Source organism: Peromyscus californicus, unplaced genomic scaffold, assembly GCF_007827085.1.
Source record: "Peromyscus californicus insignis strain IS unplaced genomic scaffold, ASM782708v3 Scaffold_18__1_contigs__length_77618521, whole genome shotgun sequence".
Taxonomy (NCBI): domain Eukaryota; kingdom Metazoa; phylum Chordata; class Mammalia; order Rodentia; family Cricetidae; genus Peromyscus; species Peromyscus californicus.
Window position 1 is genome coordinate 52,698,241 of NW_026294480.1, and position 18,079 is coordinate 52,716,319.

General features: G+C 36.1%; 1 protein-coding gene across 11 annotated transcripts in view; it reads right to left on the minus strand.

Annotated features, from left to right (window-relative positions):
• Window positions 1-2,476: 2,476 nt before the first annotated feature.
• Erbin (erbb2 interacting protein) overlaps window positions 2,477-18,079 on the minus strand; it is a 114,067-nt gene continuing 98,464 nt past the window's right edge. For 3 of the 11 annotated variants that reach the window (XM_052743402.1, XM_052743401.1, XM_052743403.1), the window contains 6 exons: window positions 13,615-13,758; window positions 11,408-11,524; window positions 8,763-8,969; window positions 7,326-7,418; window positions 6,626-6,700; window positions 2,477-4,513 (listed from right to left, as the gene is read on the minus strand). In XM_052743402.1, the coding sequence (XP_052599362.1) occupies window positions 4,406-4,513; window positions 6,626-6,700; window positions 7,326-7,418; window positions 8,763-8,969; window positions 11,408-11,524; window positions 13,615-13,758 (744 nt within the window). In that variant the 3' untranslated portion in view covers window positions 2,477-4,405. The remainder of the gene's footprint in view (window positions 4,514-6,625; window positions 6,701-7,325; window positions 7,419-8,762; window positions 8,970-11,407; window positions 11,525-13,614; window positions 13,759-18,079) is intronic. The other 8 variants (XM_052743404.1, XM_052743410.1, XM_052743406.1 and 5 more) reach the window with 8 other exon arrangements.

Sequence of the window (18,079 nt, forward strand, 5' to 3'; positions counted from 1 at the left end):
GCCACCACCGCCCGGCTTCTTTTTGTTTTTTTGAGACAAGGTTTCTCTGTAGCTTTGGAGCCTGTCCTGGAACTCTCTCTGCAGACCAGGCTGGCCTCGAATTCACAGAGATCCACCTAACTCTGCCTCTCAAGTACTGGGATTAAAGGTGTGTGCCACCACCACCTGGCTGCATGAAGATTTTATTAAGATTAATGAAGCAAAAATAAGATTTGATCATATTGTTAAAAACTTTAAAAACAAAAAAAAACCAAGATACTATCAATAATGGTGACCATATTATGGACTGGGAGAAGTTTGTAATATCTAAAATAATAAGAAATTCAGGCATCAAGATACAAGCCTGTAATACCAGCACTAGGAAAGCTGAAGCAGGAAGATTCAGAGCTCTAGCTACATATTGAGTTTGAAGACTTCCTGGGCTACACAGCAAAACTCTGTCTCAGGTGTTCCTATGCCAAAATTTAAGAAATCAGTATTTAAAATCTGTAAGAAACTCCTGCAATTTCATCTTTAAAACTTCAGAGGTAGAAAAGTGGAAAAAAAATGGCCAAAAAGAGTAAGAAGTTTCCAAAATGTTACACCTTAATGGGCACTATGATGGGCAAATCCCTATTGCCAACTTGGCTGGTCTTAGCATGACCCTGACGTGTGTCTTTGAGGGTTTAACTAGGGAAGGAAGACACAATCCTGGGGGTGGGGGTGGAGGTGGGGGTACCAGCCCACAGGTCAGGTTCTGTATCAAATAAAGAGCATAAAGCAAGCTGAATGCTAGCATTCATTTCTCTCCCCTTCTAGACTGCAGAAGCAATGTGATGGCTGCCTCAAGCTCCAGCTAAGAATTTCTGCCATGACGGACTGGAATGCACTCAAATACGGAGCCAAAATAAGCGCTTAGGTTGACTGTGTTATTCTGAGATGTCTTTCTGTAAGCTGTGAATATGTGTTGCTCCCACTGGTTAACAAATAAAGCTGCATTGGCCTATGGCAGGGCAGAATGGAGCCAGGCTGGAAATCCAAGAGGAATAGTGAGAGGAGAAAGGTGAAGTCGGGGGAGATGCGAGCCTGCCACCCAAGGAGCAACAGGATGTCAGAGGACTGGTAACACGACGGCCACATGGCAACACACTGATTTATAGACATGGGTTCAGATGAAAGAGCTAGCTAGCAAGAAGCTGAAGCCACAGGCCATATAGTTTGTAGTCAATATAAGTCTCTGAGTGATTTTTTTTTTTTTCTGAGTGATTATTTTACAAGCACCTGTGGGACCGTGGGTGGGAGAGATTCGTCCAGACTGCTGGGCAAGGCAGGAGTGGAGAAATTTCTATTATAACAATGAGTGTTACAACCAGGAGAAGGTAACTACTAAGGCCCCTAGTACTGACACTTTCTAAACACTCTAGTAAGCAGAGGAACCAAGTTTAAACAAACACCAGAATACAATGTTCTGTGTGTACATGTTTATGTATGTAAGTGTGCATGCACATATGTGTATAGGCTGGAGGCTGATATGGGGTATCTTCTCATTAGCTCTTTACCTTACATTTATTTTTTTGTTTTTTGAGACAGGGTCTCTCACCAAACCTGAAGTTCAGATTCTGCTAGATTTGCTGGTCAAGGTGCTTCAGGGAGCTGCCTGCCTGTCTCCTCAGCGTTGGAATTACATGTACAAACTGCCATGCTTGGGCTTTTTATGTGGATCCTAGAGCTCCACACTTGGGCTCTCGTGCTCACATGGAAAGCACCTTCCAGACCGAGTGACTCCTGAAGCCCTCCGTGATCACCCCGACTGGTACAATTCTCTACTAACCGGGGTACCACATTTCAACAGTTGCCACAAACAAGATGGTTCTGGTTTTGAAAACCTATTGTACAGGAGTGACCAAAGTCAGTTTTGAGCATGGTCATCACTACAATTTTGTAAACAATATAAGCTATAAACGGCTTCTGCATTTCTTCAAAAGATACAGGTTATTATTCAAACTCTATAATTCTGTTATCATAACAAAATTCTCACAAAGAGTCATTTTAAGCCCCATCTACCCCCCATATTCTGCAAGAAAACTTTGGATATTAGTTTAAGTGCAAAATTTTACTATTTAAAAATTTTTTTCTCTATATTATATGCTATTCCAAACTTTGCAAATGAACTTTCTTACTCAACTTTCAAGAATACTCCCAAATTAAAAGAAACCACAGTGGAATAAAATGATAGTGCATATAACATCTGTTGTACTCATACTTCAATGGAATATGAAGAGTATATTACTGAAGAAGCCCTGATTCTGTGAAGCCTAATTCCTTTTGCAAAATTAAAATCAACAATTCTGGTTCAAGGTAAGATCATTGAGAACCGTGCAATTCTATCTAATTATTCCTAACTAAAAGTGTGAAGATGTGAAGTCACTAAAGGGAGAGTGGGACTATTTTACAATGCCGACCTAAAGCAGGAAGAAAGGGAACACCAAGACTTCGATTAAAGAAGCTCTTTGTCATTCTTTGTTTTAGAGATTACAACACATACAAGTGAAGTTTATCAAAATACAGCACATTTCTTCTACTATATTCATAAAAATCAATTCCTATGTAAATAGTACTGAAAAAATCAACTAAATGAGTTAAAATTTACAAAGAGTTGTTAAAGGGTTTCAATCAAAATTATTAGAACTATACAGTACAATACCCAATTGATAACAGCTTGAAAGAAGTGCAACATTTGAGTTCAAATATTTTTAAAAGTGCTGACTATTCTGACTAGAAATGGAAATGTTTCCAACTCATTTTGTAAAAATAATGCAAGTGGTGTTTCAGCTAGTCCTGTAAGAATCTCAACTAAGTCAAAGTTGAAGAAAAAAGCATGTCACATTAAAAATACCCAAATTATGCATCTCAGAAATTAAAAAATGAATTTGAGAACTGAATATTGCTCTAATAAAAGTTTTCAGACTAGCCTCAACTAAAAACAGTTGCTGGTCTCCTTATGGCACTTTCCTCTGGTCCAAATAACCATGAATTACTTTTTACCCCCGCATGTCATTCAAATTTCATTTGATTACATAAAACAAAGCAAATAAAATTAATGGTTTGGATAAACAAAATTAATAACCTCTATCATCAAATACTCGTTACAGTAATTAGGAACAAAGGCAATTGGTGGTGGAACACTATTACACTGATCTGAAGTGTGGAGTTCACATTTCCTGTTATCTGTAGGAACAGCCCTTTATTTGAACACTTTACACACTGGTAAGCCTCGCGGACCATCCCTCTGCTCTACAATGCCCACAGCAGTTCTCCATCACTGTGCCAATCTCACAGACTCACTTTGGTTTCCTAGCTCCATGCGCACTCCACATTTCCTTTCACTTTACCAAGGCAGTGCCAGGCCAAACAAAATCAAGAGGCTTTCCTAACCCTTCTGACACTTTGTATTACAGCCAACAGACATAATCCTAAAACTGGCCTTTTAGTTTCATTTGCTTCTCAAAACAAAAATTATAAATTAGGTTATGATGGAATACTAATTATAAAAATTAGATTGCAAGTACCACCATCTGCTAAAGAAAAAAATATCAGGGAACTTCGTAGAATGGGAAATGCATGGACATGCATCTACATTAGAGTTAAAAACTTCAGTAACTAGAAAAATTAAAAATTGAATCACCAGTAGCAAATGTATAGTCAACAGCTATGACAAGAATTGATCTTGTAGAGCTCATAAAATGCAATTATTGTCTTTTAAAAAGACATTATGTATTTTATTGCATTATTCTATTAATAAAAATACATTATCAGATAACTTTTTTTTTTCCACTGTTAGCCTCAGATTTTTATAGGAAATAATGTTTTAATCTGGCCTCGGAAAGTGAACCCACCAGCACCAACTTCATCTAGCCACTCTTCAATATGCACATAGCAAAAGCCAACACTTCAAATCTCTTACCCACATGGAAAAAAGTAGTTCGGCAGAAAAAACATTAATACCAGTTGGATAAAAATAAGGGCACAAAAGCTATGAGATAGATAGCTCTGCCATCTGTCTCTGGGCTACAATCAAGGCTAACTATTGCCTTGCATACAGTCAGTCATGTGTATGAAATCCAAAAATAAACCTACAATCTATACAAAAACAACAGAACTTTGTTTTTGTAGCCTTGATTTGCTAAGTTTAAAAACCTAACAACAAATTTCAGATGATATGAATTCAACAGTCTCTTTTATCTTCTGTACAGTGGTTCTTCCCTCTAACCACAAACTCCATTATTTCAGTAATGTACAAGTTCCAAGCCAACCGTCTATGAGTTCTTTATATATAAAAATAGGCAAAATAGTCATTTCCCCTCCAAGTGTCTTCCAATAAATCTTGCTATTTCCCACCCACCCCCTTTTTTTTTGTCTATAGTGCTTATGAAGAAACTTCTCGTACAATGATGAGTTCTACTGTATTCTGGAAAGTTTTTAACAAGGACACGGCTTGTCCATGTTCAATGTTGATAAAACTGTAGCCATTAGCCTAGAAGAAAGAGAAAACAACTTTTAGGAAAAATCTTAGAAATATATTTGCATTTCTAGTTGTAAATTTCTGACAGTCAGTTCACAACCTGTCAAAAGAAGAACCAGTCTAGCAATTTAAAACAACACACTGGCTGAGGAGATGGCTTGGAGAGTAAGTCCATTTGACTCTACGTTGGAAGCCCTGAGTTTGATTCTGAAGGAGAAATCAGGAGAAAACTGACCCCTTCAAGTTGTTTTCTAATCTCTAAACTCATGAAATGCAGCATATGTGTGCACATACATACATAAAATTAAAAGCACATACAAACTAATGGTCCTATATTCCACACTTATGGAAATAAAATCTCTACACAAATGACCCAGGAACTTGCATTTTGTTCATGTTATCAGATCATTCTTTTTAAAATTTTATTTTATTAAAGTTATGTGTATGGATGCTTTGCCTGCATGTATGTCCGTGCCTGGTACCAAAGAGGGTGTTGGATGCCCTGGAACTAGTTACACACTGATTCTGGGAACCCACCTAGATCCTCTGGAAGAATAGCCAACTACTCTTAATCACTGAGCCATCTCTTCAAATCCTCAGATAATACTAACATAGTGGTCCATGGTTGGGAAGCCCTGTCAAGACAGGATCCATAGGGTGTTGTATGTATGGGTTAAGGTATGCCCAGGTTTACCAAACTGCAAGAGTAACTGAAGGCAACGTCTACACTTCTCATTCATTGGCGCCATTAGTTCAAGACCAGCATACAGGTTATATAAAGGCTAGCTAGCTTTTATTGAGTTCTTACTCTGTACCAGACAGACATACATGTCAAAGTGCTTCCTATGAATTAAATCCTTTAATTCTTAAAGAGAACACTACAGACTGAAGAAAATACTATAGATTCTTTCATCTTATTTCAGAGGATTGAAAACCCAGGAATGTCTGGACAGGAAGAGTAACTCCGTCACAAAACTGAAAGCAGATTCCCTGCTATTCAGAAAAATATGTGTGTGAATGTGGGGAGGTACTTATGGAGGGAAAATAATGTTGTGGAATATTTGTTTAACTAGGCAAACGTGTTACATTTATTTATGTTGCATTTGTTCAACTATGTAAAGATGTGTTGCTGATTCACCGTGCCTGCCTAAGGCACCTGATTGGTCTAATAAAAAGCTAACAGCCAATAGCTAAGCAGTAGAGGGAAGGCAGGGCTGGCAGGCAAAGAGACTAAGTAGTAGGAGGAATCTAGGCTCCAGGGAGGACAGAAAACAAGGGAGGAAAAAAAAAGGGAGAGGCCTGGGACCAGCCAGACATGCAGAATTAAAGAAAGGTAAAAAGTTCTGAGGCAAAATATAGATGAAGAGAGAAACAGGTTAACTTAAGTTATAAGGACTAGCAAGAAACAAGCGTAAGCTAAGGATGATCATTCATAACTAATAAGTCTCCACTGTGTCATGATTTAGGAGCTGGTTGGTGGCCCAAAAGAAAGCTTGTTACAAAATACAAGAAAATGGATACTAAAGAGAGTGTGGCAAAGTGTGATCACGTCTGTTACACAGTTCCTGTGAGTTAAAAATGGTATCATCATGAATTTGCATGTCATCCTTTCAGTCACTCCAATTGTAGTGTATGTACTGCTGAAGCAGGCACTGGTTAACATGAGAAATGGTTGGACGAGGATTCCACCTGAGGTGGCCTGTACTTTTAGCTACTAAACTCTAATGTCTCTATCATTTTTGGTTTGAAGGTTACTTCTCATTGTTATCTGAACTAACGATAGTTAAAATAGGAGAGAGGAAGTAGACTACCTTGTGCACTCAGAGAATGCCACACTGCATGTACTTAGGTAAAATAAGTTACTGAAGTAACATAGGAAAGGACTGAAAATGCAAAAACAGTTTCTCAGATTTTGAAATTTTATTATTTGATATAATGACAACTTGCTTCCAATCCAAGTAAATCCTCTAAATTAGTAAAAATTAACATTTCTAAACTTAAAGTGATCTGTCAAACATATAAGCATGATTTTTCAAAGTGTAAAGTAGAAATATCTAAAACATTAGAAAGTAAATAAAATTATTATAAAATGAAAGAAAATAATGAAAAGGTTAACTTTATTACCTGAATAATTTTATCACCTGGCTGTAGTAATTTTGATGCTGGTCCTTCAGGCTGTACCCTTGTTACAAATATACCCTTTAATGACAATCACAAAAAATAATTATTGAAGGCCAAACTACAAACTGAAAGCATGACTCAGGAACAAGGGAACCTTTCTCAATACCATGCAATACTTGACCATAGTGAAAGCCGTCTCCTGACTTTTCAGAGTACCTAACAGGTCAACATCATTTCTGCCTCTAGGAATCCTGACTTTAGCAAAGCAATGAAATCACTTCTATGGACTTTTGGAGAAGCAGTACCCACACTAAAAATCACTTGGTAATATCATCAATATTCACATTTTTGGTTAAATTCTTTCCTTCAAACAATGTGGAACAAGCAAATTTCAAAAAACAAAGATAAGGAAAAGAAATGAAAGACACAGATTTACATGAGATTTTCACCTAATAAGTATGGGATTAATGAATGAGACCTTATGAATGTTCAAGGACATTTAAAAAACAACTTACGAGCAGGGCGGTGGTGGCGCACGCCTTTAATCCCAGCACTTGGGAGGCAGAGGCAGGCGGATCTTTGTGAGTTCGAGGCCAGCCTGGTCTACAGAGAGAGATCCAGGAAAGGTGCAAAGCTACACAGAGAAACCCTGTCTCGAAAAATCAAAAAAAAAAAAAAAAAAAATCAATAAAAAACAACTTACATCATCATCAGGTCTGAAAGGGTTTCCTCTACCCCCGACACCTCCTGATATGCTGAATCCAAGTTCTGGGTCCTTTTCTACTCTTACTCGAATCTGATTTAATAGGAAAATAAAGGAAGTATCACTATAATAGAAAACCGTATACAATAATATCCACATCTAAACACTGGTGAGTTAAGTTCAAGCAGAATATGCACGGACTTATCAAAACCACACGTTCAGGCAGATGAGGGACACGACAGCACAGAACATCACTACTACTGTTAATGCGTTAGTGAGTTAGAGGCGCGGTGGGGTTACAGAGTGCGGCTCCTAACTTCACTGATGACTTCAGTCAACCACCTGACATTGGCTCTCTTTTACTTTTTAGCCAGCATGAATTTTAACAGCATGGTGCATACCTACAGAACATGTATGCATATTGCCATCAGCATTCACTCACAGACCGTTTAAATTACATGCTGTCTTTGCCTACTGTCTTGTGTCATAAGACACTTAACATTCAGAGCTGGTTTTAGGAAATCTACTCTTGATTCCTTCTATCTGTTTATATGCTTCAAGGGAATTAGGATTTTAAGATTAGATCAACTAACATAACAGCAGTTTTTATAAACTACTATAAATAAGAGATGCAGAAACATTTTCTTTTCTTGAGACAGGGTCTCATCATGTAGCCCTGGCTGGCCTGGAATCTGCTGTGTAGACCAGGAGCACTTGAACTCACAGAGTTCCTCCTGCCTCTGGCTCCTAAGTGCTGGTTTGTTTGTTTACACAGGGTCTCACTAAACAGCTAGGCTAGCCTGGATTATCTGACCTATCCAAGCTGGCCTTGACTACACTATCCGCCAGTCTCAGCCTTCAAGGTGCTGGTATAGCAGGTTATAGAAGCTAAATTTCTGTTACAGAATGTTCCTGTTTACCACAGGCTCAGTCAAAACAAAATGTGATCAATACCAAGGGTTTCAATGTTATCACTTCATAAGTAAACCACTAAGGCATATGAAATTATGACGTATACAACTTGAAGATCAAACCCTCAACATGGTCTGGAGACTACAGCTGAATTTCCAAATCTGAAAGCTGAGACTGTGCTGGAAGAACAGGACCATTTCAGTTTAACGGTCTACTAGTAACAATATTAGAAGAAAAACTAGCAGAGCACCATCAATCCATTTTGGACAAGCAGCTGCCTTAGAATTATTAAAAAAACAAAAACAAAAACAAAAAACAACACCCCAACACTAAATCCTATGTTGCATGATCATAAAGCCAAGTTAAAAACTACAAAGTTTAACATTTCAGAAAACTAAACATTATAAACTTAAAACAAAATGGTAAAAACTACTGTTAAAATTCTATATGGATATATTGCTATTAACCTGTAAGACTATATGGGAAGTTTAATTTCATATTTCAAACAGTCTTGATAATTCTTACCTCTTGCTTTGCCAGCTCATGGCCTTGTCTAGGAGAACAATGGGGATGTGTATATGGAGGCTGGTGGGCCACTTTCAGCATCAGATAATCAATGAGTTGTTCTCTAGAGGGATGCCTTGCCACAGATGCCTGAGGGGGATGATGTATTTGACTATAATTTGCCTGAGGCCTGAGAGGCTGGCCCATCTGTCCATTACTCAAAGGCATCTAAGAAAAACATGAGTTATCTTTAAAATGACCAGTAATAATGTCTTATTACAAGTACTTGGATATTCTTGGAGCAATACAAATGCACTAGTTTTAACATTATACACCATTAAATATACTGAGTTATTCACTATATTCTTCTAACTTTAATCCTTCCAAAAGAAACAAAGTTATTATGCCTTAATTCTAAACTTGCTTGAATGTTTACTGATTGAATCTATCAGCAAACTTTTAAATGAAGGTCTAATCTATGTTTTAAATTAATTGCTTTTCTGTTAGGTATAAAAATCTACTGTTACACTTACCAATGTTAAAGTAGGAAACAAGTAGACTGAAAAACTTTTAACTATTGATATACATAAAACAAATTCTATATACTAAAAAAAACTTAAGTTAGCCTATTAGAAGGGCATCCTTTTCTCATACCAAATCATAACATACATACACACAGGTGTATGCAATTATGCTTTTCCTCGAGGGGAAAAAAACAAATTGAGGAGTATTATTGTTTCTTAATTTGACTATATTTTCTAACTTTATTTCTTCCTTTACAGAAGTAACAAGTCAATTCGGCTATCTACACAGACATTAAGTGATTTATTCCTAATGCATGTGTGCATTATCAGTAATTTTAAAGCTTTTTAAATATTAATTCTATGGAATATTAAAAACGTAAGAGTTAAAACAGATGTTCTACTTTATTTCTCATTTAAAAAACCCACAATTTTTTTGAGATTATTAGTTTGCTGCTAACAAACTATCTTTAATACCCCCCACCATGTATTAAGAAACTTAACCTGAATTTTAGACTTAGGATTACATTTGTAGTGAACAGCTTATTCTATTCTATAAAGAATCTAGCTAAAAAGAACCAAAATTCATATTATAAATGTTCACATGTAAAAAAACTTTTACACAGAAGAGGAAATAAATGTTTCTGTTATTCAATCATTTAAGAGGATATAAATGCTTCCATTATTCAATCATTTAAATTTCCTTGTTGGGTAACAGAAAAGAATTTCTGTCCACGAGTCAATTAGTAGAAAACCAAAATTTCCTTAAAAATTATCCAAAAATAGAAGTTTGGCAAAAGTTCCAGAACTGTATGCTGTGAACTTGCATTTTGCTAAAGATAAAAAAAGGTTTGGTGTTCAGGAAGAAAACCTTACTCTAAAAAGCAGGGGCATGGATGCCAGGCCATGAGTGAAGGTCGGACAACAACCCACGGGGCTCTGCTCTCTTGCCCCGTGCAGGCTCTAGAGACTGGCCTCAGGCCAGACTCCACGGCAGCTGCCTTTCCACTGAGCCCTCCTTCTCATGGCACCCTCCCGGACCTTGTAGCCCGCACTGGCCTCAAACTCTTGATCTTCCAGCAGTGGGTTTCAAGTGCCAGGACACAGACATGCCACTACACTGAACCTAGCCTATGCTTCTTTGTTTTTTTGAGACAGCGTTTCTCTGTGTTATAGCCTTGGCTGTCCTGGAACTTGCTCTGTAGACCAGGCTGGCCTCAAACTCACAGAGATCCACCTGCCTCTGCCTCCTGAGTGCTGGCATTAAAGGCGTGAGCCTATCCTATTCTTAAAAGCTGCTGACACCTGGTATTTGGTTTTGTTTAAATCAGTATTAAACATAAGAAATATATTAAGCTATGTTTAGCAGTGCCTCATGAAATAAAAAAAAAAGCGTTAAGAACTAAGCTGTAAGGTACATGTTAAAAAGAAAAAGAAATTGAGAGATAGCTTTGAATTAAAAGGCAAGGGATAAAATAAATAAGCATGTATGAGCTTGTATAACAGATGGCTGGATGCCTACCCTCAAGAGCAACTTAAGAGTTGTAGATAATTAAACATAACTCTAATTATTTTACCTGGTACACTAGAGGAATGTAATTGGTTAAAACAAAAATAGCTGGGAGAGAATAAGAATTACCTCTGACACTGCCACAAATAATCTATCTGTAATTTTTTTCCTACAAAATACTAAAAAACACAATGATCACTTCAACTATATACAAAAAGGTCTTTCAAGATGATTGCTAATTCTATCTAAAGATTTTCAAATATTTTTAATTAGCAGTAAAATATTCTAGAATGCATAATTTAAGACAAAGTCATTGTCTAACTCTCCAAATAGGTTTATTATCAAGAATGCCAAAAAGTCCTTGATTCAAATGCTAAAATAAGCAGGTGGAACTACAGCAAGCAATGTAACTATAAATTGATTCTCTAGTGTGAAAAATCATGGAATAAACTGAGAAACAGCAGAGTCAAATTTTATCTTGTATTTATGAATCATTTAAAAATAATCCTACATAATCAAAGCAAGAAAGGCCGTATAAAAGTATTTTCAAAGTACATACGCGAATTCAAATTCAAACACTGAAAAGCATAGTAAGGTCAAAGACACTGCTCTGTTCATCTGCTGTGAGCACCTACTTTCATCAAGCTGTCTGGAAGGTCTCTGTGACTAAGTGCACCTGATGAGTAGTTCTGTTCTCCTGAAATCAATCTATCATCTTGGCAAGAATCTCCTGGACTGGATGTCTGAGGATGCTTCAAATGAGGAAGGAAAAAAAGTAAACAAATAATATACTTTAAGATGTGAAACAAAACGATGATGATGCATGAAAGAAGATTAAGAAAGAGATACTGCTAGATTACAGAATAAGGAAGACTCAAGTCAGATACTGTAATCACTGCCATCAGTTCCTTTAGCTTCCTTCAAAGGTACCTGGCAAGACATTTGTTCCTGTAATGTTTAAAAAATTTAAAAGACAGACATTGTTAACCTTTATAATACATGCCATTTTATGTTTTTTCCTTTTAGTTGCACTTATACTCGTAACTTAATATTTTTAGTCAGTAAGTGTAGCCAGTGGTTAAAGCTAATTCTCTCCAATTTTAAGAGCAACAAATATATTATTGTTAAGCACTAAAGAAAGTGTTTTTGATTAAAAGAAAATGAATTGGTATTGATTTGATCTCATGATACTACTCAGAACTCCTCTTGATTACAATAATGTGCAAAACCAATAAACCTACTGTATAAAACTTGCTGTGCCATAATTCTGTCACATTAACACTGGCTCAATATTTTAAAGGCACTGTTTTAAAGAAATGCTTTAAAATTAACTAATTCATATCTCCATATGCTAAATATTTGCTCATTACAGTTTAACTTAATGATAACCTTAGAGGAAAAATGCTAAATGTCATTATCCTTGATTATTTATTATTATAAATATGATAGGAATAAAACATCTATATTCACATTAAATTAATTCTAAGCACACTTAATTTAGAAAATAAAGCATAGTATGTTTTACTGTTACTTTCAATCTTTCAAAACAGTATATGCTTAGCAGCAAAGAAATACAAATTTTATACTAAACATAACTCAAAATATACTCCATTATAATATACCATGGAACACATACAATTTTGAGGATTTATAATTTAATCTTAAAAAATAATATGTGCAACAAACCTATCATGTCCAGTTAGTTGCTAGTTCAAAGTATGGCTTAGCATTTTTGGGGTGTGATTTGAACTAATTTTGTCTACTAACAGTATGTATTTCATTTTTCTTTTCTTGTGATATATATTTAGAATATATAATCATCAACATAGCTCAAAGCTAGAAACTTAAACTCAAGCCTGAATAGACAACTATGCTTATGCACTCTTTAAAAAGAGCAAGCATATCATGAATGAAAAACTAAAATTCAAAGTCTGTATAGACTTTAAATCTAAGAAAAATAAGGGCAAAATATTATTGTAAAACAAATCTGGGAAGAACAATTGTTCCAGATGACTATGAACGGCAAAGATTCCTGAGTTAATAAAGGCCACTCATGGTCTGCTGAAATGAAAGGCTGGCTCAGCAGTCATCAGCCTTTTCTTCATCTTTTACACTAAGAAGCTCAATGGCTACATAGCAAAAAAACCCCAAGTAATGGCAGATGGCGGAACACAGGGCAAGACCAGCTCAGAGCAGCCACAGCAAACTGAGTCCCGGAAACTGCTCCTGCTCTAGAATGTAACAGAGAAGAGCCAAGGAGGAAGGCAGAAGCTTTCTGAGATACAAGTGAAGCACCTAGAACAATCAAAGAGTCAAAATGGAAATAAACTACAAGACGAATAAAATAAGGCTGTAGAGAAGAAAGGTCTTAGAGGCTGTGCTACCACTGTAAGTCCTTACTGAGCCACGACAGACTTGTGTTGTTCATTCGTGGCAGTCCTTATTAACTTACTCTTAAACTTTCACTATATAATAAATCTTTTACCACTAACGACCATGATGAAATGTGTTTAATTAAGATTTGGATTTTTCCTTTCTGTGGAACTTTTACAACTTTTGCAGTCTCATATTTAGCTATATTCAGTGAAATATGATTATACTTTGGTGCATATAGTGTTTTTTATTAGCTGGTTCTTAATTACTAGACATAAATAACCCCTGGCTAAATCATTAACTTATGACTAAAGACGTTGGAGACAGAAGTTGTAGAACTCAGCCATAAATAACCCAGAAAATACCAAGATTTCTAACTCACAGAACTTTTTCTAGAAAGGTCGAAACACTTAAGACCTGAATTTTCTCAAGTGTGTGCTAAAAGTACTAGCCTACTGTCGGTACTCACTCGAAAAATGTGCCCACCAGAACCTCTTCCGTCTGCAACACTCAGGGCAAGGCTGCCCTGGCTGCCATGCAGATCCCTAGAGCTGCCACAGTGAGAACTGCTGACAGCAGCAAGAGTGGAGTTAAAGGACCTTGACAGCATACTCTGAGTAAAGAAAGGGTAGATTCACAGAAGATTAGTGTAGCATGCAAAATCCACAAGACATGTTATGTACACAGATTTATGTACAAGTAACCCCACCCATACCACGAACGAGTATCATGCAACACTGAATTCAGAGCCAGAAAGAAACTGATACATACATACAGCTATATAACAACACACATACACATAAAGAACATGTATAATCATAATGTTTAATCACATGCTTAAGAGCCAAAGAAGTACAAACATACAGTTGCTTTTATTAGACACTATCATTTCCTTTATGCCTAATGTATGTCTGAAATAGAAACTGAGCACATACCCAGGTGTGTGTTTATTTATATAAAGTATATAAGCAAATTTCTCACCATCAGATGAATTTACCAGCAACTAGTAATTCTAAGTCAAATGAATTTCTAAAGGATTTATTTAATTCTACAGGAATTCTCTTATTAAATAATATTAACATTTAAACATATGTGCTACAGCGAAATGTCTTTGTGATAAAAACCTGGTTATCATTTTCATTCTTTCAGAAACTTATTTTCCACATTTTGAAAAACATCTTAAATTGTTGGATGTGATGTAACTTTAAAAAATTTTTTTTTATTTTTACTTATGTACATGTGTTCATGCACACATATATGTATGCCCAGTATGTGAATGCCCATAGAGACCAGAAGAGGGCATCAGATCACCTGGAGTTGGAGTTATAAAAGGTATGAACCACTTCACATAGGTGCTGGGAACAAAACTTGAGTTCTCTGTAGAGTGTCTGTCATTCTACAATTATCAAAACAATTCTAGGCATGTGTTAACAAAAATTTCCCATTCAAACAAATAGTTATTGCATCCTGGAGTTAGTGGTGGTCCAATGATAGTACCCTTCCTCAGTCTGGGTTTTTATGAAAACCCTTGTATTTGACCCAAGAATTTAAGATGCACCTTAATAAATACACTTCTGATTTTCATCATTCCTAGACTTATTATTAGCTGCTGTTTTTCAATGTGGATGGGGCTTGATGGCTAAAATAATGAAACTGTATTTTAGACATGGACTGCTATTAAAATAGAGAAATGTAATAATAACAAGCATTTACATATTACTCTTAGGAAATAAATACCTTCTCTAGATTTTGAGGGTGATAACTACTACCAAGAAATAACACAAGCTTCCAAAAGGAAAAAAGATCTATAAAATTACTACTCCTTGTTTATTTTGTGTATTCTAAGGTATTGATTTAAACATGTTAACTTGATTAAATGCTAGGCACAATGTCCTAGACACTGTTGTTCAATATTGCTGATGGTTATCTAACAGCAAGAAAACAGGGCTGAGTACAACTTCAGTGTTAGCCAAGACTGAGAAGAGTGGTGCTCAACTTTCCTAATGCTGCAACTCTTAATACAGTTCCTCATCCATAAAATTATTTCCACTGCTACTTCATAACAGTAATATTGCTACTGTTATGAATCATAATGTAAATATCTGATATGCAACAAGGGGTTGTAACCACAGGTTGAGAACCACTGTCCTAGATGGATGCCTATCATCTAACAAGAATAAGTAAATTAGACAATTACCACTTTGTTTTAATATAATATGGTTTGGAGTACTTCATATCTGATTTTTTATACAGGAAGGAATATCAGCAAATACTAGTATTAGTGATAATTCAACTCTGACAGAAAAAGTGTTAGCTAGCCTTGAACTCACAGTGATCCATCTGCCTCTGCCTTCAGAGTGCTGGGATTAAAGGTATGTCACCACCACCCAGTTTAATTCCTTTTAAATTTTCCTTGTTAGTTTAATTAAGTCAGTGGTGAAATCTTCAGAGTAAAATCTGTCTTATGTGTTTGAATTCCTAGTACAGTTTTTTTTAAATGGATAAAGGAGAGGGTTATAACTAAAAAGTCATAAACCCATATACTTCAATAAACTATCATCTTCTGTGCAAAGCAAAAAATTCTAATACTTCAAAAGCTAAGGGAAGCATTTTCCCATGCCGCCTTCTCTACCATCTTGAATTACCATATGTGTAAGGAAGGAACAGGGGTCCTTTACTATCCTCCAACATCTTGAACCAATTCTTTGAAGTTTACAGTCTAAATCTTGTTGCTATTAAAGTAGCTAATTAGTAGCACCATTATGAAGTACTTATACTGCTTACGTATGCTACTATTCTCACTAATAAAAAACCGCCAGAGTACAGCATTTTTTATTTTACAAATAAAAAAGGCAACTTTCAGAATCTTATGTAATGCTTTTAGAACATTTTGAACACAAGAAAATAAAGTACGTCTCTGTACTATAATAAAGGCTAGAAATAATTGCAAGTCATATTATCACATCAAATTCAATTAACGCAAAACCAAGTAAGCTATAACTTGCCAAATCTCCACACTGCATCATAATGATTTAAAAACTCCATTCTCAAAACTATTAGGATTTAAAAAAAAGTTGATATCAAGTACAGTTTTTAAATTTCTTTCTTTCATCCAAGACTAAAGGGTATTTTAGGTCAGTGAGGGTAGAGGAGCTTGTACCACCGAGCCTGACCCCTGGGAACCCTGCAAGGTTTCCTCTGATGACATGTAGGTGTACACACACATACACACATACACACACACACACACACACACACACACACACACACACACACACACACACACAAAATGTAATTAAAACATTTTTAAAAATTACATTAACATGTCTTTCAAGTTCATCTCTACAAAAGCCATAATCCTCAGTGAGGTATGAATCATCAATTCATGCTGAACACATTTGCCTGGGAAGTCCTAAAATGCCTCTTCTATCATTATCAATTGTCAGTTCATTACAAAAAATAGCCTCCTATAATTCACTGTATTATACTGACAATTTCCTCCTGGGCCTTTAAAATGATTCCCTTTCTGCGACATAACATAGGTTATCCTGGGCTAGTTACTTAGCTGTTCTGACCCTCAATTTCCTTCATAAAATGTGGTGATATAAAGAATAGGTAACTAAGGAAAGTGGGGAGTTGGAGGGGGAGTCTTCCCCAGGGAAGAGCACACCAACTGATTGTCCAGTACCAAATAGTCAGACCTGAAGACATACCTACAAGTAACATTATCAGGACATGAGCAGGTTCTATTCAAGAATAAACATGTGTATACATAGATGCTTACAATAACAAATTAAAAAAGAGGACATAAATTTGAAAGAGTGGGAGGAGCATATGAGAGGGTTGGAAGGGAGGAACAGGAAGGGGAAAATTATCATTATATTATATATATCATAATCTCAAAAACAATTTTTAATGTGGTGATAACAGTATATTAAGGTTCTGTGTAAGTTTAGAACTATTTTACACAAGATATACTATGCCTCTTGGCACTGTGTGAGCACTAGTAAACTTAACTGTTAGGACATTCTGTTTCTATAACTCAACCCACACATTATCAAATTTTCTCAAAAATAAGTAAGTCCCTAATTCAGCCAAAGTGAAGGCCTTGTCTCTCTCCCTGTTCTCAGCTTTCTTACCTGAGAAAAACTGTTGTTTTTGAGACAGGGTATCATGTAACTCGGGGCAGACCCTGAATTCCTGTCTCTACCCACCAAGTGCTATGATTACAGAGGTGCACAGCTGATGAGAAAATTTAATATCTCTCCCTCCCTCGCTCCCTTTAGTCAGCTATGGATTTAGATCCAGTCTTCCAGATTCCTTTCTTACAAGTCTTCTATTTCATTAATCCGCTGAATTAACTGTTGGCTTTCAGGACACAACTATAAAACAACTGTCATATATTTTCTAAGAAACTGTGTATCAAATTTCTAAACACATATTTTACACAAGAGAAAACAAAGAAGTTAAAAGGCACATTCAACAATGAGCTAGATGCTACTTGCTTCCTATTTACTGAAGTCCAGACACACCCCCATCAAACAGAACAGTGGGAGAATCAGCCAATTATGATGTAAACTACACCAAATAAAAACCTTCCTCTGTACCCGCATCCCCTCCTTCATTTCCAGTAATAGTGGAATTCCCAATAGCCCACTCTGGCAAAGCACAAGCCTTCACGTTTTGTTCCTTATCCACAGTGACTAATTACAGGAATATTCAACTAGAAACAAACCTTGTGGATGTCTACTTCCAAAGTCTCTTGAATACATTCCTGTATCTCAGTCCTACTGATAAACACCTCATGCATTCTCACCCGAGTCTCTGAAACAGCCTCTTTGACAAAGAGTTTTTTCTTCTAAAATCCACTTCTACATGTACAACACAAGTTTATTATAAATTAGAGCCATGTTCCTCCTCGTCTCAGATTAAGA